The sequence below is a fragment of the Mobula hypostoma genome, chromosome 1 (assembly GCF_963921235.1).
Source record: "Mobula hypostoma chromosome 1, sMobHyp1.1, whole genome shotgun sequence".
NCBI lineage: Eukaryota > Metazoa > Chordata > Chondrichthyes > Myliobatiformes > Myliobatidae > Mobula > Mobula hypostoma.
This window is the reverse complement of record NC_086097.1, coordinates 132,973,843-132,997,454: the sequence shown is the minus strand read 5'-3', so window position 1 is coordinate 132,997,454 and position 23,612 is coordinate 132,973,843. Positions and strand designations below refer to the sequence as shown.

Here is a 23,612-nt window from a genome sequence, read left to right as displayed (position 1 = left end):
TACCATTAAGTAAGGGTTCTGTGGACCCCGGGTTGGGAACCCCTGCTGTAAACCTTTCCTATCAATTTACATGTCCAAATGTCTTCTAAATGTAGTAAATGTACACATGTCTGTCATTTCCTCTGTAGGATCATTCTATATACCTACCATCCTCTAAGTGAAGAAGTTGTCCATCAGGTCCCTTTTAACTCTTTCCTGTCACACCTTAAATTTATGCCCTGTTGTCCTGGAGCCCACTACCTGGGGGGAAAGAAAGGACTGTGACATTATCTCTGTCCTTCATGCTTTTAGAAACTGCTAAAAGGTCACCCTTTGCTCTAGTGAAAACAGTTCCCAATCTATCTAATCTCTCCTTACAATTCAAGCTCTCAATATCCTTGAGATTTTTTTTGCATCCTCTGTAAATGAGTCACATCCTGCCTACAGTTCGGTGACCAGAAATGCTCTTAGTACTCCAAGTGCAGTCTCCCTAACAAAGAATATGATGTTTCCCATCATGTTCTGATTCTAAAATGTCTTCCAGTCCTAACGATTCAAATCACTAATGATTTAATCTAATTTCTCCAAAACTCTATCAATGATGTGTCTGTAAATCACTGTCTTTCTCTTCTGGTCAGGGGCATGGTACGAGTTGTATAGGAATCAGATTCAGAATCAGGCTTATTATCACTGACGTATTTCGTGAAATGTGTTGTTTTGTAGCAGTAGTATAGTGCAATACATTAAAAAATTACTATAAGATACAGTAAGAAATATAAAAATATAATTAAGTTGTGCAAAAAGAGAGCAAAAGTGAGTTGGTGTTCATGGGTTCATGATCCGTTCAGAAATCGGATGGTGGAAGGGAAGAAACATACTGCCTCTCACAGCTATCCTGACTATAGTTCTTCCCAATCTGTAACAGTGCCCCTCCCTTTTCTCAGTTCCTTCATCTCCACCGCATCTGTTCCCAGAATGCGGATTTCCTTTCCAGAACATCAGAGATATCTTCCTTCTTCAAAGAATGGAATTTCCCTTCCTCCACCATTGCTGTGCCCTCACCCTTATTCCTTCCATTTTCCGGACATCCACCCTCGCCCCATCTTCTAACCACCTTAACAGGGATACAGTTCCCCTTGTCCTTACTTACCACCCCGTGAGCCTCTGCATCCAGCACATTATTCTCCACAACTTCCGCAATGTTCAACAGGACCCTGCCACCAAACACATCTTTAACTCCTCCTACTCTCCACTTTCCGCAGGGATCACTCACTTTGAGATTCTCTCGTCCATTTGTTCCTCCCCACTTGGCAGCAAGTGGAAGAAGTGCTATAACTGCCCATTTCAGCTCCTCCCTCACCTCCTTTATGGGCCCCAAACAGTCCTTTCAGGTGAGGAAACATTTTTCCTGCAAATTTGTAGGAGTCATTTACTGTATCTGGTGCTCCTGATGTGTCCTCCTCTATATTGATGAGACATGGTGGAAATTGGAGTCTGCTTTGCTGAGCACCTTTGCTCCATTCGTAACAAGCAAGATTTCCTAGTGGCTAATCATTTTAGTTCCAATTGCCATTCCCATTTTGGCATGTCAGTTCATGGCCTTCTCGACTGCAACGCCTTCAACCTGACAGCACAAACGTTGATTTCTCTAACTTCCAGTAGTTTTCTCTGCCTTCCCCTTCCCTCTTTTTCCCCTCTCCTCGCCTGCCAATTGTCTCTCTCTCATGCCCTTTCTCCTTTCCTTTCTCTCATGGTCCATTTTCCTCTCCTATTAGATTCCTTCTTCTTCAGCCCTTTACCATTTTCACCCATCATCTCCCAGTTTCTCACTTCATCCCGTCTTCCTGGTTTCACCTAGCACCTTCCAGCTTGAACTCCTCCCCCTCCCCCTCCCCGCACCTTCCTTTTCTGGCTTCTTCTCCTCTCCCTTCCAGTACTGACGAAGAGCCTCGGCTCGAAGTATTGACTGTTTATTCCTTCAAAGTTTCAAAGTTTTAAAGTACATTTAATATCAGAGTATGTTTACAGTACGCAACCTGAAATTCATCCTCTCACAAAAGTCCATGAAATAAAGAAACCCCATAGAATGATAGAAACATCGAAATCCCGAAGCCCCCCCCCACTTTGCCCAAGCAACTGCAAAAGTATCAATCCCTCCCTTTACCTCCAGTCACGCTAGCAGAAGAACCGACCACCCTAGACTCCCTCCCAACCCCATCACCATGCACGGCAGCAACAGAAGCACCAAAGAGTCCATCAAACTGCAGTTCACAAACCAGCCCTTCAGTATCTCAGACAGGCAAGAGAGAGAGAGGTTGCTCCCGTAACAACGAGAGTGGGGACCAGCAACTTGCCACTCCGATGTTACAATCTTTTGCGTTGCACCTCCAAGCCCCCTGTCTCAGGGACCAGCAGGCTCGATCTCTCTATTGAAAGAAAGAGAGAAGGGATCGCTCGAGTACAGGGACTTTCCTCCAATAGCAACTGGTGATTAGCAAACACACTGCCTGCTGTCTTGATGTTCCAGTCTCGATGATTCAGTTGGCAAAACTGGTGAATGACCAGGTTGCCGACAGGGCCACTACCCAGCTGCTGACCTCCCTGCCCTAAGGGCACATGTCTTCCAGACTGTTCCTAGAGACAGCGAAGCACGAGGCTGCACATTTGGTCTGGAAACCCATCACTTGTGAAGAACTGTAGATCACAGACTCTGACAGAATGACAACCACCTTGAAAAGAAATGAAAGACATAAGAGAAGAGAAATAAGCTGTTTTGTGGACAAACTGGAAGAAGTCGCCTGGGTCTGCAGAATCCTTTGGTGCCATCTTTCCTCGCTCCACCCTCATTCTTTCCACAGATGCTGCCTGACCTGCTGAGATTCTCCAGCATGTTGTATGAGTTCCTCTGGATTCCAGCGCCTGCAGTTCCTTGTGCATCCCCATCTCCCAACTTTTAACTGTGCTTTGGGTATCTTTCCTTCATCTGTACGCTAACATGATTGCAGGAATGTGTATCTGGAATCAAATATTGCTTGGGGCTGGGGGAACTTAATGGATAAGAGTATGGGGGTGATTGGCAGATTAAACCAGATGAGAGAAAGCAAAGAAATTTCATAACTGTGGGCTGTGGTGAAGGGGGTTCATGTGTTGGAAAGAACCTCTCCCCTCCCAGTTTCTGTTAACCCAGTTATGATTCAACATTTCAACCCCAAATGTTGATGACCCTTTGCATTCACAGACACTGTTTGACCTTTTGAATTTGTCTAGCTCCTTGCTTTCTGCTTCAGGTTCCAGCATCTGTAACAAATTGGTTTGGCAACCCAGAATCTTGTCTACTGGTCTGTTTCCTGTGGTTAATTTATATTTTATGTTACTTTATCTGTCACTTGGGTAGATACCACCTTTGATTTCCTGAAGAAATGCTGTTGATGGATGCACAGAGCAGTGGATATGATGCAGGTATCAAGCAATAGTGAATAGTGATGTTTCCTTGGTTACAGATTATGTTGGCATGGTGCTAACAGGCCAATGCACAATGTCCGATGTAAAGGCTTTGTTACTTCAAATGGATTCAGAAGAATTATTGATAAATGTCATAAACTATGGCAAAATATTCATTATTACTTTCAACTCTAGAATCTATGAGAGAGGAATTTCTTTTGTGCAGTATAATATATGTGAGCAAATTTATCTAAAAATCATGCAATTAGGCCACTTAAAACTTCATAACTGAAATTCATAGACTTTTAATAGGTAAAGATATAAATAATTACCGAATCAGAGGTGGTAGGTACAGATCAGCTATGATCCAGTTGAAACACTAACAGCTTCATAATAGCCCAACATTGTTATAAATGTTCTTTCCCACGGTCCTGACAATGTTCGTGGCTAAAGTCTGCCTGGGTAGCATATTTATATATCTTTAGCCTGAATCCCCATATGTTGCATGTCTGCAGATGGTGACGTCAAATCATGCACAATGCAGTTTTTTTGATGCAAATTAAAACACAAAACTGAAGAATTGAAGGCATTTTTGCTCTCAGTTTATGGGCCAATCTTATTCGGTCTGCTCCTGGACTGGAAGACACCAGTTTCCTCCATGCTAGCCCACAAAAGGGCTCATTGAGGGAGTCGCCACAACATCTGAAACAGGAAATTTGAGGTTATTATTTGGAATTATTATTATTGCTCATAAAATACAGTACTACAGACAAAAAATGAGGTGTTGCAAGAGATTAAAGGTTCTATAGGCTGTACAGGCTGTCAGTAGCTAAAACCCACCATCGGTGTCATATGTAGATAGGGTGGTGAAAAGGGTATTTAGCAGGCTGGTCTTCATCAGTCAGGGCATTGAAGAAAGCAGCTGGACCATTATGTTGCAGTTGGAGAATTTATTGGTGATGTCACAGTTGGTGAACTGTGTATAGTTTTATAGGAAAGATGTGGTTATACTGGAAAGCCAATGTTTGACTCCATTTTGCTGATTATAGCTTCCATTGTTCACCATGTAATGTGATGAGGGTGTCTGAAACATCAAGGCGAGTACTGAAGATTGGAGGTTGTTGGATGCTCCAGCGCTCTGCAGTCACTGAGCGGCTGAGGTAGCAAGCACGAACCTTGTAGCAGGCAGGCTGCGGGATGGGTGCAAGTTGATGTTTGGCTCTATTTTGCCGATTAAAGCTTCCATTGTTTGCTGATTAAAGTGATGAGGGAGTTTGAAGCATCGAAGGAAGCGCAAAGGTTGAGTGCTGGCTGCTTGCCTTTTGATCAGTTGCTCTGTACCAGAGAAGGGAGAGGTTGCTGCTGGGCCTGAAGAGTGGTGCCCAGGTTTTTTTCTGCGTTTTAGATGTGGACTTGGATTATAGACTCTTTGTTTTTCAGTCTTATAGTTTTTATATTTTGTGTTTTTTTGCCCGATCTTCTCGCCTTTTTGTGCAAGGAGGGGAATTTTGAAGGTTGACGTGCCTGATCCATTTTGTTTGCCTTTGTGTGGGAGAGAGATTTGGGTGTCGATGTACCTGATCTGTTTTGTTCATTTTTTTTTGTGCAAGAGGAGGGATTTGGGTGTTGATGTGCCTGATCTATTTTGCTCAGTTTTTGTGCAGGAGGAGGGGCTTGGATGATGATGTGCCTGTTCCGATTTTGTTCATTTTTTTTTTGCAGGGAGGTGAGGTTTGTGGGTTGATGATCATATTGCCTTTCATTTCTTTCTTGGATTCATGGCTACTCAGAGAATTGAAGAATTTTGGAGTTGTATACTTTGATAATAAACGAACCTTTAGACCTTTGAAAGAATGCATAAAGAATTTATGAGGGTGTTGCTAGGACTAGAAGGCCTGAGTTATAGGGAAAGGTTGGTCGGGGTGGATGTTTATTCCTTAGAAGATTGGAGAATGAAAGGCAACCTTACAGAATTGTTTAAAATTATGAGAGGCATAAATAAGGTATATGGAAACAGTATTTTTCCTAGGGTAGGAGAGTCCAAAAATAGGAAGAAAAGATTCCTTAGGTGAAAAGATTAAAAGAGAGCTGAGGGACAACTTAATGACATGGAAGGTTGGAAGAATATGTAATGAGCTGTGGGGAGAAATGTTTGGAGCAGGTACAGTATTATTTAAGAAGCACCTGGATAGGTACAGGGAGGATGGGTCTTGGAGGGATGCAGATAGAATGCAGGAAATTGGGACTAGTTGGGTGAGGACCATGGTGAGAATGGACTGGTTGGGCAGAAGGGCCTATATCCTTCCTGTATTGCTCTATGATTCTATGGTGCTAGTGCAACTTGGCCTTCTTGATCTGCTTGGTGCTTTGTCTTAACAACAAGCTCTCTGGTGATCTCCTTAGATTCTAATTGAAGCAGATTGACAGACAGTTGGCTGGTGTTTAACAGAATGGACTTGCTACTTGAAGTGCTACTACAGCGGTACAATCTTCTGAAATTTAAGGCACTATCAACAAATGAAAATTATTTCAGATCTTAATAACTTCATGGAGACCAAGTTAAAAGCAGAATTCCTGGCTCAGAGACTCTGAGTACTCAGAGATTGTGCATATGAAGGACTGAAATTGTTAGGTTTTTAGATACTGAGGAAATTGAGGAGATATGAGGACTGAATGGAACTTGGGATTAAGACATTGGGTCAGCCAAGTTCCTACTAAATGGTGGAGTGGGCTTTAGCAAACAGTCTGCTTGTACTTCTACTTTCTCTGCTCCTAAAGAAGATTAAAATGACTAGTCCATTACATTAAGAGTCTCATTGATTGATTGCTCCAGGATACTAGTATTCAAATTTTCCATCCATAGAGGCTTTAGAAGTATCCTGGAGACTTGCTGCATGCAAGGATGGGGCCAGTGTGGAGATATCTAATGGAAAGAATTGCCGAGCTCCCAGGTAGTCAGGTTCTCTTATCTCATTGATATCTCCTTAAGATCCAAATATATCCACAAGAACAATAAATTGGAGAAAATTTACACATAAGAGGCCATTTGTGCCATCTTATCTGTGACATTGGAAGAAGTGCCATTTAGCCTAATCTCACCACCCAAGAGCAGGTCAATCCTATCCCCTATCTCCTCATGCACTGTATATGTTCAGATGTTTTTACATGACAGCTACTTCCTCCAATACTCGTTCACTTCCAGATCCCTGTTATACTCAGTTTGGCTCCAGAACAGTGTGTTTTGCAGCAGATTAAAGTTCTTTTGGAGTGAATTTACCCAGAAAACGTGGAGCTCACCACAGCAACAAAAATTGCAGTTGATAAAGAATCTTTTTACCAAAGCATATTGATTCTGTGCTTCTGCAAAATACCAAGCCAAATAATGAGATGAACTAAATCATCAAAAATAAAACAAAAATTCTAAATTCTAAAAGTTAAAGGCAGAACATGCCAGAAATGTATCAGCTCCATGTGTTTTTCTTTTATTTGCAAGAAGTTTACGCCCCTACGCTGTCACATGTACTGAGGCGCAGTGAAAAATATTTTTTTTAGATCTACCATACACAAGTACAGTGGGGTAGAAAAAAAACAAAATACATAATATAGGTTACAAAGATATGGAAGGGTGTGAATAAAGAGTTTTTAAGATGCAATATTTAACTGGGTGATAAAAAGAGCCCCAAGCGCAGAGTGAGGGACAAATGGACTCTGATGGAAAATGTGGATGGAGCGGTTAAGATAATTGGCAGAGAAACGTTTAAGAGAAAGCTGACCTGATCTTTTCATCTATTCATTCACAGCAGTTGTATGCCATAGAATTTATTGAGCATATCTAATTTCCTCTGATATGAGGGGGCAGTTAAAAGTTAGCTATGAGAGGGAGAAAGGGCTAAGTACGTATGCTGAGGGTGTGGGAGGTGATAGGGGTGCAAACTAAACTCCAGCATGGGCCCATCTGATGAATAGACTATTCTTCCCCGGATGTAATATTCTTATATCACAGGTGTTAAATTTAGACTCTGAATTTAACTTTTGGCTCTGCATCTGCATCTTGTGGGAAGGTTATGACAACAGTTAATCCAAAGCAATTTACTGATGGGATTAACAGTCACCCTTACCACTGAATTGTAACCAATCAAACACTGGCTGCGATCACCCCTTTAAGTAGTAGCCAGAGAGCACATAAGTGAGAAGCTTTTCCTATACTTGACTTATTGTGGCTTTTCTCTTTGAGTCTTTGCCAGAAATGCTCAGTCTATTGAACCAGTTCATATGCATTAAATTGTGCACTTGTCACCTTGTCACCATGCCATTTCTAAATCATATTCCGTTGTGTGGAAGAGGATCCATTGACTCTCTTATTATCATGTCTGACTACCCTCAACTTAAAGGCTCAAATGGAATATTGTGCAGCTAAGTCATTGCCTCTTACTCTATGAATATTCTTATAGTTAAAATAATAAATCAATTAAATTTTTTTTTGCAATGCATCAAAATTGTTTCAATTCCAAATGATCTTCATTGCAGAGGCTTTAGGCTATCTCACAGTTATTAAAGGTGTTACATAAAAGGACACCTTTATTTAGAGGGACAAAGTATTTTGGCTGAAGAGGAGCAGAATGTAACTTTATGAACAGTAAAAGACAGAAAGTGGAAAGATGATAACAATTTATGGCCCTAATAGAGATATACACACAGTGGCCACTTTAATAGCTACACCTGTACATCTGCTTGTCAATCAAATATCTAATTAGACAATCATGCATTAGTAACTCATTGTATAAAAGCATGCAGACATGGTCAAGATGTTCAGTTGTTATTCAGACCAAACATCAGAGCAAAGTCAAGGGGTGGTTTGAATATCTCAGAAACTGCTGATCTTCTATGATTTTCATGCACAACAGTCTCTAGATTTACAGAGAATATTACGAAAAAGTTTTTAAAATCCAGTTAGCAGCAGTTCTGTGGGCGAAAATGCCTTGTTAATAAGGGACATCAGAGAAGAATGGCCAGACTGGTTCAAGCTGACAGGAAGGAGACAGTAACTCAAATAACCACATGTTACAATGTCCCAAGGCAGGAGAACATCTATGAATGCACAGCATGTCAAAACTTGATGTGGGTGGGCTATCACAGCAGAAGGTCACACTGGGTTCCACTTATGTATCTAATAAAGTGGCCACTGTTGTACAGCATGAAAAACAGGCTTTTGGCCCAACTCATCCACATCCACCAAGGTGCCTATCTGAGCTGTTCCCATTTGCCTTTGGTCCATAATCTGTTAACCCTTTCCTCTCCAAGTACTTGCTTGAATATCTTTTAATGTACCTGCCTCTACCACTTTTGGCAGCTTGCTCCATACCCCCTGCCCTCTGTGTGAAGAAGTTGCTGCTAAGGTCCATTTTAAATCACTCCTCCCTAATCTTAAACCTATAGTCTCTAGTTTTAAGCTCCCCTACTCTAGGGAAAATACTGTGAAAATTCACTGTATCTCTGTCCCTCATGATTTTATAAACATCTAAAAGGTCAGTATGGTGAAATGTCCCAAAGCACTTCAGGGGTGTGTTCAGATGGAAAATAAGACCTTCCCCAAACAAGAATGATGGAGTTATGGACATGAAGCAGTTCTTTTGGAACACTAATCTAATGTTTATTCTCCCCACGTTTTCATTAAATCTCCCGGGGTTCTACCTCATACGGGCTCTCCTCCAGGTGCAGGTGGGAACTATACAAATATGATGTTTCACCTCACTGGAGGGGAAGCATTATCTGGAAGGTTAGCCGGGGTATTTGGGAGGGTTTAGATAGAGTGCAAGTAGGATGGAAACCACAGCAGCAGGGCAACAGGTGATAGGGCTTTGGATTCTCTTGGTAGTCACAGTCGTGTCATCTAGCCTTTAGAAAACTTCTTCCTCTTTGGGTTATATATATCCTGTACCTTCCAAATTGCTTCTAGAAATTCCAGCCAATGCTGTTCTGCTGTCATCCCTGCCAGTGTTCCTTTCCAATCAATTTTCGCCAGCTCCTCTCTCATGCCTCTGTAATTCTCCTTACTCCACTGTAACATTGATACACCTGACTTTGGCTTGCCCTTCTCAAATTTCAAGATGAATTCTATCATATTATGATCACTTTCACCTCAAGGGCCCTTTATCTTAAGCTCTCTAATCAATTCCGAATCATTGCACAACACCCAATCCAGAATAGCTGATCCCTCAGTGGGCTCAACCATGAGCTGCTCTAAAAACCTATCTCATAGGCATTCTAGAATTTTCCCCTCTTGGAATCCCACACCAACTTGATTTTCCTAATCTACTAACATATTGAAATCCCCCATGACTATTGTATCATTGCCCTTTTATATATATATATATATATATATATAGCCTCTGCTTCCTTAGGAGTCTTCGGAGATTCGCCATGCCATCAAAAACTTTGACAATCTTCTATAGATGTGTGGTAGACCGGCTACATTATGGCCTGGAATAGGAACACCAATGCTTTTGACTTGTTTGAGGAAGTGACAAGGGGCTAGATATGGGTATGGCATGGATGGTATCTCCATTGATGTTAGTAAGGATTTAGTAAGGTTCCTTATGCTAGGTTGATTCAGAAGATAAAAGTGCATGTGATCCAGGGTGAAATGCAAGTTCAGATTCACAACTGGCTCATCTACAGAAGAGAGAGTGTAGAGGTGGAAGGACAATATTCTCTCTGCAGGTTCATGACCACTGACATTCCACGAGGATCAATGCTGGGACCTCTGTTGTTTGTGATACATATAATGATTTGGATGAAAATGTAGATGAGTGGATTAGTAAGTTTGTGGATGACACCAAGTTTGGTGGAGTTATGGACACTGCAAAGGGCTATCAAGGAACACAGTGGGATATAGACATGGGCAGAGAGATGGAAGATAGAGTTTAATCTGGGCAAGTGTGAGGTGTTGCACTTTGGGAGGTTCAAAGGTCCAATTTTATGTCAGAAAAATGCATACAATGTACATCCTGAAATGCTTTTACTTCGCCAACATCCATGAAAACAGAGAAGTGCCCCAAAGAATGAACCCCAGTCCCCCCCAGTTCCCCTCCCTCCCAGTGTAGTGGCAGTGAGCAACAATCCCCCTCCCCCCACCGGAAGATAAAAGCAAGCATCGGTCCCACCACCCAGCACTCAGCGTGAGCAAAGACACAGACTTGCAGTTACCCCAAAGACTCGCATTCAACATACCGCAGGTTCTCTCTCTCCCTAATAAGGAGAAAAAGATGTCTCCATTTTCCCAGCGAGCGGGGTGACATAGCAAACAACTCACTGGTTTACGGTGTTATAAGTCCATTACGTTGTTTTTTCCAATCTCTGTTCTCCAAGATCTCAAAGATCCCGGGTCTGTGGGCACACAGCAGATATCCCGACACATGGGTCTCCTGCCATGACACCGACCCTCGATCCACCCGTCTCCAGAACCCCGAGACCTTAGGCTTCCAAATACGAGCCGGACTCTCAGGCTGAACCCCTGGCATGCCAAACAACGGCCAGTCCTGAAACCCCGAGAACAGGTCCCATTCCCACAAAGAACCGAAGTTAGCGTGTAATTCCAGGTTAGGGTCTTCAAAAGAACCCTGAAAGGGAAAAATAAAGATATTAAAGATGGAAATAGAGCTGTTTCCAAAGATACAAGCAAAGGAGTCACCATTTAGCGCCATCTTAACCTAGCTTGCTCCGCCTCCATCAAATGAAATGAGAAAGTATATAAGTAACCGTAGATCCATAGCTCATTGAAAGTGGCAATGCAAGTGGGTAAAGTGGTAAAGAAAGCACATGGAATGCTTGCTTTCATTGGTAGAGGTGTTGAGTACAAGAGTAAAGAAGTCATGCTGCATCTACAGTCTATAAAAATTCAGTCAGACTGCACTTGGAGTATTGTGTGCAGTATAGGAAGGATGTGAAGACTATGGAGAGGATGCAGCGTTTACCAGGATGCTGCTTGGATTAGAGAGTATGAGCCGTAAAGTAAGGTTAGACAATGTTGGGTTGTTCTCCCTACAGTGTCGGAGGCTGAGGGGAGACTTGATAGAAGTTTATAAAACTACGAGAGACATAGAAGGTAGACAGTCAGAATCATTTCTCCAGAGCAGATGTATCAAAGACCGAGGATATTCTCTTAAGGTTGGTGGGGGGTAGGGTTAAAAGCAATCTGAATTGTAAGTTCTTTACACAGAGATTGGCAGGTGCCTGGAGTAGATCACCAGGGGCCATAGCAGAAGCAGTTTGGTGGAGTTTAAGAGGCTTTTAGAATCTGAAGGGAATGGTGGGATATAGATGATAACAGAGGAGGGAACTTAGTATAAATTGGTATCAGGATTACCACAACATTGTAGGCTGAATAGCCTGTTCAGTGTGGTATTATTCCATCTACACTCTAGGTGGAACTTACAGTAGGGAGGAAAGGAGAGCACCTGGAGGAGAAAGATACAGTCACAGACAGAACATGCAAACACCACGCTGACAGCTGGAGATGTGAGGCAGCAGCTCTACCAACTGTGCCACGGTTTACCAAAGGTTTAAGCATGCAAGAGGCTAAAGGAGCGTCTAAAAGAAGAGGTAGTTCCAGTAAATAGGACCGGATTTTGTTAGCTGGGTTTCGAGAAAAGTCCTTGGAATATTTTTTCATATGAAAGATCTTGCATAAATGCAAATTGAAAAGCGAGTTGGGATGTCCTAAAAGAGATGTGAAAGGCACTATACAAATGCAAGTTACTACTTGGAACCCTTTCTAGTATATATTTACTGAGCAACGCCAATGCAAATGAGATATCAGCAGACATTGGTATGATGGATCTTTACGTAAGCCATGGCTTCCAGTGGCAGGATGAAGGAGACAGGGTCTATGCAGCTGAAAGTGGGAGCAAGCATGGACGCCTGGTTATGAACAGGTTCTTGAACCGACCTGCACAACCATAATGCTTTCTCAGCATAGGAACACCTCTTGTACTACCATGGGCATAGTATCTGACTGCTAGCATCATAGTCTGGTATGGCTATTTAAATGTGCAGCAATGTAAGAAGCTGCAGACAGTAATAGATCCAGTCCAACACATGATTGATCGATCGCTCCTCACTTTGGGTGTTTTCTAAATGAGCTACTGCCTCAAGAAGGCAGCAACTGTTGTCAAACATCCCCTTCATCCAGAACATGCCATCTTCCTGCAGCTACCATTGGGCAGGAGGTATAGAAGCCTGAACTCCCACACCACCAGGTTCAAGAGCAAATACTTCCCTTCAACCATGACATTCTTGAACCAGTGGTACAATCCTAATCACTACCTCAGTGTAGAAACTCAGTGACCACTCAAGCACTTTGCACTACAATGAAGCTTTCATTTTTCCTATTTGTGTATGTAAATTATGTTGAACTTATGTTTCCTTTGTGAATGTTGTGTCCCTGATGCTATGTGCCTGTGATGCTGCTGCAGGTAAGTTTTACATCACACCTGTGTATAAATGCACTTGTACGCAGGACAATAAACTCAACTTTGATTTTGTCTATGATTGTCTGCTCTTTGCACTGATGTTTTGTTTCATGCAATCTTTTTGTTTCTTCATCATCTAATATCGTTTATGCATACTGCCTATGTCTGTGCATTGTCCATTTGGCTGTGATGCTGCAGCAAACAACCTTTTATTATACCTGTACCTCACTGCACTTATGTGTATGACAGTAATCCCACCCTGACTTGACCTAATGTTGCTTTTTTGCTTGTTCCCCTCTCCCCAGACTACACAGACGGTACTGGTGGTGATCGTGGTTTTCTGCATCTCCTGGCTCCCCAGCCATGTGATTGCTCTGTGGACAGAGTTCGGCAGCTTCCCGCTGAACAATGCCTCCTACATCTTCAGGATAACCGCCCACTGCCTAGCCTACAGCAACTCCTCCATCAACCCCATCATCTACGCCTTCCTGTCAGAAAACTTCAGGAAATCCTACAAGCAGGTATTCAGGTGCAAAGTCCGAAACACCTCTCCTCCGAATCAAGTCAAGGAACTTCGGACTACAACAGACGTTGTGTCATCTAATTGCAGCACTGATATGTGATCTGAATTAAAACTGGATCAGTGAGGCTAATGGTAATACTGTAACATTCACACCAGTCATCCATTTTAGCGTTAAGCAGTCTGTTTTGTTGGAGATCATTAATCATTTTTGGGTGCAAGGAATTTTGGTTGAAGTTGTACTAGTGCACAGGAACCCAATGGGATAACAGTTTAGAGACATGTCATTGTAGGCTGTTCGTTCCAAAATGTTCTGGCAGCACCATTGACTCTGGATTCAAATGGTGTGTGTTATTTTCCACTTGAGACGCAAGTGCGCACAATGTAGATTTGAACTTTTAGTGCAGTGTTGAGGAAGTGTAGGACTTGTTTATTCAGTTAGTTGCTAAATTGAATTCCCTCTACTTTATTGGGTATGAATGAAGATCCAATGGGAGTATTTTGAAAGAGTTGCGGGGGGGGGGGGTTATATCCTGGACAGTGTTAGTCATTCAATCAACATTCAACATTGGGGAACAGACATGTTCGTAATTATATTTCTTTACATACAGGAGCTACAGTGTCTATAAAAAGTTTTCATGCCCTTTGGAAGTTTTCATGATTTATTGTTTTACAATATTGTATCACTGTGATTTAATTTGGCTTATTTGACACTGATCAACAGAAAAAGACTCTTTCGTGTCAAAGTGAAAACAGATCTCTACAAAATGATCTAAATTAATTACAAATATAATACAGAAAATAATTGATTGCATAAGTATTCACCCCCTTCAAGTTGGTATTTAGTGGATGCACCTTTGGCAGCAATTACAGCCTTGAGGCTATGTGGATAGGTCTTGCAACACTATTTTTGTAATTAATTTAGATCACTTTGTAGAGATGTTTTCACTTTAACACAAGGGTCTTTTTCCTGTTGATCAGTGTCAAAGAAACCAAATTATATCCATTGTGCTTCCAAGTTAGAAAATAATAAAACATGAAAACTTCCAAGGGAGGGGGTGGTGAATACCTTTTATAGGCACGATACCTGAATGCAGTTGGCTGACTTGTTCCCTTCATTATGATGGAGATTTATTTCAATAAATATAAACTAACTGGGATGTTCTGAAAAGGTTGTGAAAGGCACCATATAAATGGAAAGTATTAATTTGCAAACTCTTCGATATATAAAGTTTCACTGATCAATACAGTGATCACACTTTAGTAATGAACAAAGTGGCAATGGAAATGAGATAACAGCACACAGTAGTATTACTAATCTTTCACCAGCATTGCCAGATATGCCAGTATTGATTACCTGTCACTAACTGCTGCGAGATGGAATGGTTTGCTCAAATAGTTGAGAAGACAGATGTTCTGGTGCGGTTTGCATTTGCATGTATGCTGGATATAAAGACGCTGATTGAGAATGTGCGGGAAACACTCAGCAGGTTATGCAGTGGAAGGAGAAAGAAATAACCTTTTTAGATCAGAGACCCTTTGCAGAAAGGAAAAAGAAAGACAACAAAAGAGTAATTTTAACCTACAAAGAAAGCGATGGGAGGAATTGATTAGCCAAAGGGAATATCATTGATACAGTGAGGCTTCATTAAGATGGCATATTTCCATCTACTAGATTTTTTTTGAAACAACAGTTCAGTGGGTTCATGATTATCACTGCTGATGAACTTTATCCAGCCTCTGTGGTGCCTCTGGCTGACTGTAATAAAAACTAAATGCTGGCAGAATTTTTGGGGAAGTAAACACTCTGCGAACTTTGGGCCTTGTATGAGCAGCCTGTACTGAGCTCTGAAACCCATCAGTCAGGCTTGATGTCAACAGAACTTACCTTTAAAAAGGCATAGAAGCAACTCTTTGACAGATGTGGTCCTAAATATATTGTGGCTATTGACTGAAGTTTGTAGCTTGTACCTTTAAGTTCCAACTAATGTTTCTGAGGGAAGAAACATGAAATTTGCATCTGGTAATGACACTGGGAAACATCAAAGCACTAAGGGGAATCATGCACAAAGGTTCCGGAGACAATTTACCAATGGCTGTAATTTTGGGCAGAAATAAATTGTGCTTTCTAACATCACTACATTGTTTAGAGGAGGGACTGCACCTGAAAATGGACACTCAATCCAATTTGTAGCCTCTTGAGATCAATTTAAAGGTAGAGGTCAGAACATCTGATCTTTTTATTATGTTCTTTTGCCAGCCCTATGAGTCAATTAGCATTAGTGTATTTTAAATTGCAAGGACTGTGAGATGAATATCATGTGGGCTGGAACACAGGATTCAGAGTTTTGCTGTGGATATTGGCATAATGTCATAGGCAGTTTCAGGTTCTATTAGTAAAAAATAATCGACTTGCCTTAGAGTTGCTTTGGCTCCTATGGATTGGTCCCTGAATTGAGGGACTTCTCCTGTGAAGAAACAATGAGGAAGATTGGCCTGAAGAGAAGTCCGGGAGGGATTGGCAGGACTGGTGTTATAAGGCATATGCTTTGATTTAATGGATCAGCAGCTTAGTCCTGAGATGCGGAGCACTTCTGTCAGCAGAGCATCCTAAATATTTGGGACTGTCTCTATCCCAGAAGTCTGAGGATGCTCGTAGAGTTATGCAGTCCCCTGAATCAGCAGAAAATATCATGCATGCATTTATGCTGAATCCATTTTTGTTTCTCTCCACATGTCCCCACCCCACTCATATTCTATCACTTGCCTGCATGACAGACAATCTACAACCATGAATTAACCTAACAACTCTCATGTCTGTGGGAGGAAACCAAAGTGCCTGGGTGAAATCAGTGTTGTCACAGGGAGAACGTGCAGACTCCACACAGACAAGATTGAGTACGGTCACTGGCGCTGGGAGGCAGCACTTGCTGGACCCTGTGTGCTGCCAACCTCAAGGCTGTGATAAATTGTTGGATGTGACAGGAAACGGGAGTTATATAGATTGGTTTGACAGGTGAACCTGAGGCCTTAGTTCGGCTGTGATCATATTTCAAGCAAGACCAGGGTTATAATTTATCATTTATCACCACACTACAAGTTGCATTCACCAGGTTAATGCAAGCTGCTTCAGTAAGAAGATTAAGAAGAAGAATGAGATTAGCTTTATTTGTCACCTGTACATCGAAGCAGGTGCATGGGGTTGGGTAGGATCCGGGATCAACCATGATGGAATATCAGAGCAGACTTGATGGGCTGAATGGCCTAATTCTGCTCCTATGTCTTATGGTCATGAATGGTACTAGATATGAGGAATTTCATTGTGATCATTCTCGGACTGGAACAGTGAAAGGGACTTTTAATATTTTAGTAAGAAGAGTAATGCTGAGTCAAGTATTGGAGTTCTGAAATACTGTGCAGCCTACAAACGTACAGTTGAATGAAAAGTTTTTCCTTGGTACCAGCTACCATTGGCAAGGCTGTCATTCATTGCCCATCTCAACTTGCCCTTGACAATGGTTCAGCGATGCCTCCTCAAATCCATGTAGAAGCTGTGGAGAAAAGACTCCAGCAGTGGGAAGTTTTAGGATGTTGGTTCAGTGACAGGGAAGGAATGACCGTATATTCTGAGTCAGGAAGCCATGGAACCAAAGACAGTGGCATTCTTGTACACGTGCCAGTGATTGCAAGATGTTGGTGTAGCCTTGCCAAGCAGCAGTGGTACAAACAGAAACCAAGATAAGCCAGGGCTGGAAGGTATTTTTCATAATCTATGCTTATTCTTTTGTAATTTCCTGTCAACCTCCTCCAATGCTATAAATACTATTACCTCTGGCCCTTCGGAATATTCCACTTCCATCATCCCACTAGCATTCTGTTTTGAAACTCATGCTCCCTCGTACTCTGATCACTTATGCCTGTCTCTCCACTCCTTGTCTGATTCTCTCTTCAGTTCCCCAGGCCCAAAGGTGTAAGACTCGTGCACCTGCCTCTCTTTTGTTGCTTGGGTCCAAAGCTCTGAAGCTAATTCCTCTTTTTTTCCTCTTCCTCTTTTTTTCTCTCCCTCTCCCCCTCACCTCCCCCCTCTCCCCCTCTCTCCCTCTCCCTCCCTTTTCTTTACTCCCCCCCCAATCTGTTTTTTCTGTGTCTCTGTGGTTTGTCTCCTTCTTTCATGGACCTAGAACATGGAAACTTCCAGGACAGCAGAAGGACAGCAGGCCCTTCATGTCTGTACAGAGCACGTTGCCAGATTTAAATGATCCCTTCTGCCTGTGTATGATCCATATCCCTCCACTCACTGCATATTTATGTATCTACCTGAAAGACTTTAGAACAACACTACAGTATCATGTCAGTTTCCACGACCACCTCTGGCTGCCTGTTCCCGGCTCCTATCACTCTTTGTGCTTAAAGAAAACTCACCCTGCACATCCCTAGTAAACTTTGCCCTCTCATCTTAAAGCTTTGCTCTCTAGTATTATCAATTTCAACCCCAGTAGAACAATAATTTTGAGTGTCTGCTCTATCTATGACCCGGCTGGTGGCGTAGTGGCATCAGTGCCGGACTTCAGGATGAAGGGTCCTAAGTTCAAATCCAACCGGCTCTCCTGCACGCTTTCCATCCATGCTGGGTTACGAGCTGGTGATCCCTTTGGAAACTCACCCGGCAGAAGACAATGACAAACCACTGCTGTAACTTGCCTTGTATGCGGTTCCCCTCTACGTCAGAGAGGCGTGGAGGGAAATCGTCCACTAACCGGAGAAACTGGTTGCGACGTACCTTTCCTACTCTAGCTATACCTCGCAAAATCGTATACACCTGTCAGGTCTCTGCTCAGTCTACGGCGCTTCAGATGAAACAATGATCCACCTCCAATAAAATGTCGCATGAAGAGCTCTTACCTTCCCTGTTCCTCGACATCATGTTGCCCAGCATAATTATTGTGAATGATAATAACTAATATTATAAGAATTCTTTTTTGGAATAAGTGTCCTTCAACAGATTTGGAGTGTAGCAAAATTATTTTGACATGTTTTGGACTAGTGATAAGCATGTGTTAAAAGCAAGTTACCACTGTATGTGTGTTTGACGTATGCTTAGCTTGTCACTTGTTTCTGACATCAGAAAACTTCATGTTTGTTCATGCAGTTCATTCTGACAGCCTCAAAATTTGGGCGAGTAGACTTAGGTCGGAGATGAGGAGGAACTGCTTTACCCAGAGAGTGGTGAATCTGTGGAATTCTCTGCCCAGTGAAACAGTGGCTCTCCACGTCCTCTTCCAAGCATTCTGGCATGGGTGAATCAGAGCCCTGGTGGACTGCCCTCCGCAGGTTACAACGGGGATCGGTAACCAAGAAGCACCTTAAAAGGTTGCGTACCTCTGGCAGAGGAAGTGTGCAGATCATGGGACAGCTCAGCCCAGGGCAGATACCTTTTCGATCTGGAGGTGGTGAAGCATCGTAAAAACTCCACTGGCTGATTGTCTCTTTCTGACTGACTGTTGGTCTGTGGATGATGGCCGGAGGACAACCTCACTGAGATGTGGAGGAGGGAGAAGACTCACCGGAAGTGGGAGACGAATTGTGGACCCCAGTCCGACATAATGACCTGAGTGAAGCAGTGGAGGTAATCTGCCTATTAGAGAATCAGGGCCACTATCTCAGTGGCTGACGTAAGTTTGGGAGGGGCAATGATTTGGGCCACCTTGGAGAGTTCGTCTGCCACTCTCATGACCACTGAGGCCCCAGTGAAATGTGGAAAACTGTGATGAAATTCATGGTGTTGTAGGACCACGGGTGTCAAGGGATTGGTAGGGGCCGTAGGAGCCCAGAGGGCTGCTGGTTGGGGAAATTGGACTGGGCACATTAAAGGCAGAGAGCAATGAACAGACATTCATCTGTAATCATCGCAGGCCACCGGAACAGGAATTGCAGAAAATCCAGAGTCTGTTGTGTGCCTGGATGGCCAGAGAAGGGTGAGGAGTGCGTAACTGGATGACCTCAAAGTGCATGGCTGCCAACATGTATATGTGGATGTCAGGTGTGTCAGCCCGAGCGTGCACCTGCTGTAGGGTCTGGCGTATCTGGTTTCCAGGGTGAGGATCTGAGAGGATGGAATGATCCCTGTTTCAACTGGGTCGAGCTGTCATGATGGGGTGTCTGCCTTAGTGTACTTGGAACCGGGTCAGTAGGAGATGGTGAAGTTGAATTGCTTGAAGAAGAGGGCCAAGCAAGCTTGATGTGGGTTGAGTTGGCAGGTCTATTGGCAGGTTCTGGCTATCAGTCCAGATCAGAAGGGCCCAGTGTTCCCATCAGCCAAAGTCTCCATTCCTCCAAGGCTCATTAAATGGAGAGTAGCTCCCTGTTTCCTACTCCACAATGGCATTCTGTAGATTTGAACTTATGCAAGGAGGAGGCACAATGGTATGTCATCCAGGACATTTCTCGCCTGGAGTAGATGGCCCTGGCTCCCATGTCTGATGTGTCCGTCTCTATCACAAGGTGTCTGGAGGGGCTTGGATGGCAGAGATTGGGAGGGGTGGTGAAGCACTTCTTGAGCTCTTTGAAAGTGTGGTCTACGGCAGCAGGCCAGGTTACCTGTGGGGTAGGTGAGAGAACTGGTGATTTGGCAGCTGCTTCTGATCAGCAGTAGAAGTTGTGGAAGCTGAAGAAGCACCACATCTGTTTGTGGCCATTCAATGATGATATGCACTTTCTCTGTGCCCATGGTTATGGATATTTCACAGGAAGGAAATGGCTGGGGTGTGGAACTGGCATTTTTCTAACTTGTCATACAGTTTGTTTTTAAGGAGATGCTGAAGGACTGAATGATGTGACAGACGTGGTCTTGGGGTTTCTTGGAGAAGATGAGGATGTCGTTGAGGTAGATGAACACATACTTGTGTTGCATGTCTCAGAGGGTCTCATTAATGAAGGCTTAGAAAACTGTTGGACTGTTGGAAAGTCTGAAAGGCATCACCAAGCATTTATAGTTGCCAGTGGGTGCTATGATCGCTGTCTTCCACTCACCTCCCTGGAGGATGTAGATCAGGATATATGCAGTTTCATGAAGATCTGGTCCCACTAGCATGTCTTGAATCTGTTATCCATCAAGTGAGAGGGTATCGGTTCTTATATGGTGATATTGTTGAGTCCATGGTAGTCAATACAGGAGAAGAAGACCCACATCTTTCTCTTAGACAAAGAAGCGTCCTGCACTGGATACGGACTGTGATGTTCGAATGAAGCTGTGGTGTAGTGCCTCAGCGATGTGTTCATTCATGGCTTGCATCTCAGGAGGGGAGAGGGAGTGCAGACAACATCAAGGAGGTGTGGTGCCCAGGTGGAGGTCGATCGTGCAGTCGTGTAGGCTGTAGGAAGCAGGGTTCTGTCTTTCCCTTTTACTGAAGGCAATGGCTAGGTTGTGGTATTCCTGTGGGAGTTTGTTGATGTCGAAGATTTCCTCCATCTCTATCTCACAGGGTGAAGTCAACTGAAGTTGCAGGCAGGTGGGCCCCCAATTAGGCAGTGAGTGGGGTGACCACATGAAATGAGCGATGTGAGTTGAGAGCCAGGGGTAACCTTAGGTGAGAAGAGTGTTGGGTGAGTCAATCAGGAGGAATTGGATGGACTCATGGTGGTCTGAAGCAGAGGCTGTGGGCACGCTCTGACCATCCCAGACCCCAAGCGATGTCCATCAATGGCTATGATGAAGAAGTAAGAGATAGGCTTGGTAGGAGTCCAAGCTGCACACACAGATCCTGGTCCAGAAAGTTGCGGGCGGCGCTGGAGTCCATCAGAGTCTCCCGTGCGCACAGAGCCATTGGGGTGTGGAGAGTGAGTCTGACTATAGTGCTGGATTGAGGGGTTGGGGGAGCTTGCCAGAGAGAAGGCTCCTCTACGTGGTTGTGCCATTTCTCAGACACAGTGGCCATTTGCATGAAGTGCAAAAGGACTCGGGAATCTTTGTGCAGGATTCTTTCCACTTAGATTAGGAGAGATAAACACGAGAGGACATGGCTTTAGGGTGAAAGGGGAAAGATTTAGGGGGAACTTCTTCACTCAGAGAGTGGTGGGAGTGTACCACGAGTGTGGTAAATGCAGGCTCGCTCTTAGGTTTTAAGAACAAATTGGATAGATACATGGATGGGAGAGGTCTGGAGGGTTGTGGATTGGGTGTGGGTCAATGGGACTAGCGGAATAAAGTTTTGGCACAGACTAGAAGGGCCGAATGGCCCGTTTTCTGTGCTGTAGTGTTCTATGGTTCTATGATTCTCTGGAGCAGGGGTTCCCAATCTTTTTTTTAATGTCCAGGATCAATGCCATTAAGTAAGGTGTCCGTGGACCCCAGTTTGGGAACCCCTGATTTAAAGGATTACTTGCAGGTTGAGTTGGTGGTGAGGAAGGCAAATGCAATGTTAGAAATGAAGAGGCTAGAAGTCAGCATCCTAGGCCACAGTGAAATAAGATGGAAAGGCACTGGAGTATTCCAATCAGATGACTACAGGATGATATACTCTGGTGGAGATAAACATGAAAAGGGTGTTGCAATCATCTTAGACAAAGAAACATCCAAGAGCCTGCTAGGATACTGGCATATCTCAGACAACATGATGCTAATCAAACTAAAAGGACAACAAAACAACATCTTTATCATCCAAATATATGCACCCACAATAGCAAGTTCAGAGGAAGATATTGATGCCTTCTACCACTCCCTAGACAAAGTACTAGAAGAATGCAAATCACAAGAAGCCATCATAGTCATGAGTGACCTCAATGCAAAAGTTGGTGAGGGAAGAGAAGACCATATTGTTGGATACCAGGGATTTGGAGAAAGAAATGAAAGAAGAGAAAAGCTTATAGCATGGTGTAAAACAAACAATCAGATAATCACCAACACTTGGTTTAAACAACATCCAAGAAGGAAATAGACATGGAGAAGCCCAGATGGGAACTACATAACAATCAATAACGGATTCAAAAACTGGATAACTCAATCTAAAAGCTACCCTGGAGCAGACTGTGGAAGTGACCACATACCAGTCATTTGCAAAATGAAAATGAAGATGAGAAAATTAAAGAAACCAAAAAGATCAGAACCACTGGATCATCAACAACTACAAAATAACCCTCATCTGAAAACAGAATACACAATCAAGGTGATAAACCGTTTTCAATTGTCGCAGGATGAAGGAGGCAAACCTTCCTGGGACATACTGAAGGAATCCATGGTTGAAACTGCAAAAGAAACTATCCCATCAAAAGAATGGAAAAGTAAGAAATGGATCACTGAAGATATAATACAATTGATGCAACAAAAACAGACCATCAAATCAAGAGACAGTGAAGAATACAAACAACTTGATAAGACAATAAAAAGAAAATGCAGAGAAACTAAAAACAGATGGCTAAATGAGAAGTGCTCAGAGATAAAAATGCTACAAACCCATAACCCTGGAACAAAGTTGATGCACAGTAAGATTAAAGAACCAACGGGGAAATTACCTTGCTCAGCAAGTGGATGCATCAAGGCAAAGGACGGCAACTTAATTGTGAGCAAAAAGGAAATCCTAAACAGATGGACAGAATATATAAAAGAACTTTTTGAAGACCAAAGAGGAGAAAAACCAAACATAAAGAAGAATCTTGAAGGACCTAGCATTCTAAAATGAGAAATTCGAGCAGCCATAAATGAAACAAAACATAACAGAGCAACTGGTCCAGACAACATCGCTGTTGAGATGAAACTGGCCTTAGAAGACTTTGGAATAGAGAAAATAAAAGAAATAGCAAATGAAATCTATGATCATGGGGACATACCTGATGATTTAAGTAAATCAGTGTTCATCACACTTCCAAAGAAAGAGGGAGCAACAGAATGTGAGTTGCATCGTACAATAAGCCTGATGAGCCACGTGGCAAAAATTATTCTCAATGTAATCATGATGAGAGCAAGACGCTGTATAAAACCAGAAATCAGTAAAGAACCATACGGTTTTGTGGAAAACGCTGGAACCAGAAATGCAATTTTTATGCTACAGATGATCTGTGAATGAGCCATCCAGGTACAAAAACACACCTACCTATGTTTCATCAACTGTACAAAAGCTTTTGACACCTTCAGACACCAAGATCTTCTGGAAATGCTTCAAGAACCTGACATAGATGGGAAAGATATACGTTTCTTAAGAAACTTATAC

The 23,612-nt window shown here is 42.9% G+C and overlaps 1 protein-coding gene across 1 annotated transcript in view; it reads left to right on the top strand.

Moving 5' to 3' along the window:
• galr1a (galanin receptor 1a) overlaps window positions 1-13,513 on the top strand; it is a 32,787-nt gene extending 19,274 nt beyond the window's left edge. Inside the window, exon 5 of the mRNA XM_063043245.1 lies at window positions 13,196-13,513. Coding sequence (XP_062899315.1) covers window positions 13,196-13,513 — 318 coding nt within the window. The remainder of the gene's footprint in view (window positions 1-13,195) is intronic.
• The last annotated feature ends 10,099 nt before the right edge of the window (window positions 13,514-23,612 follow it).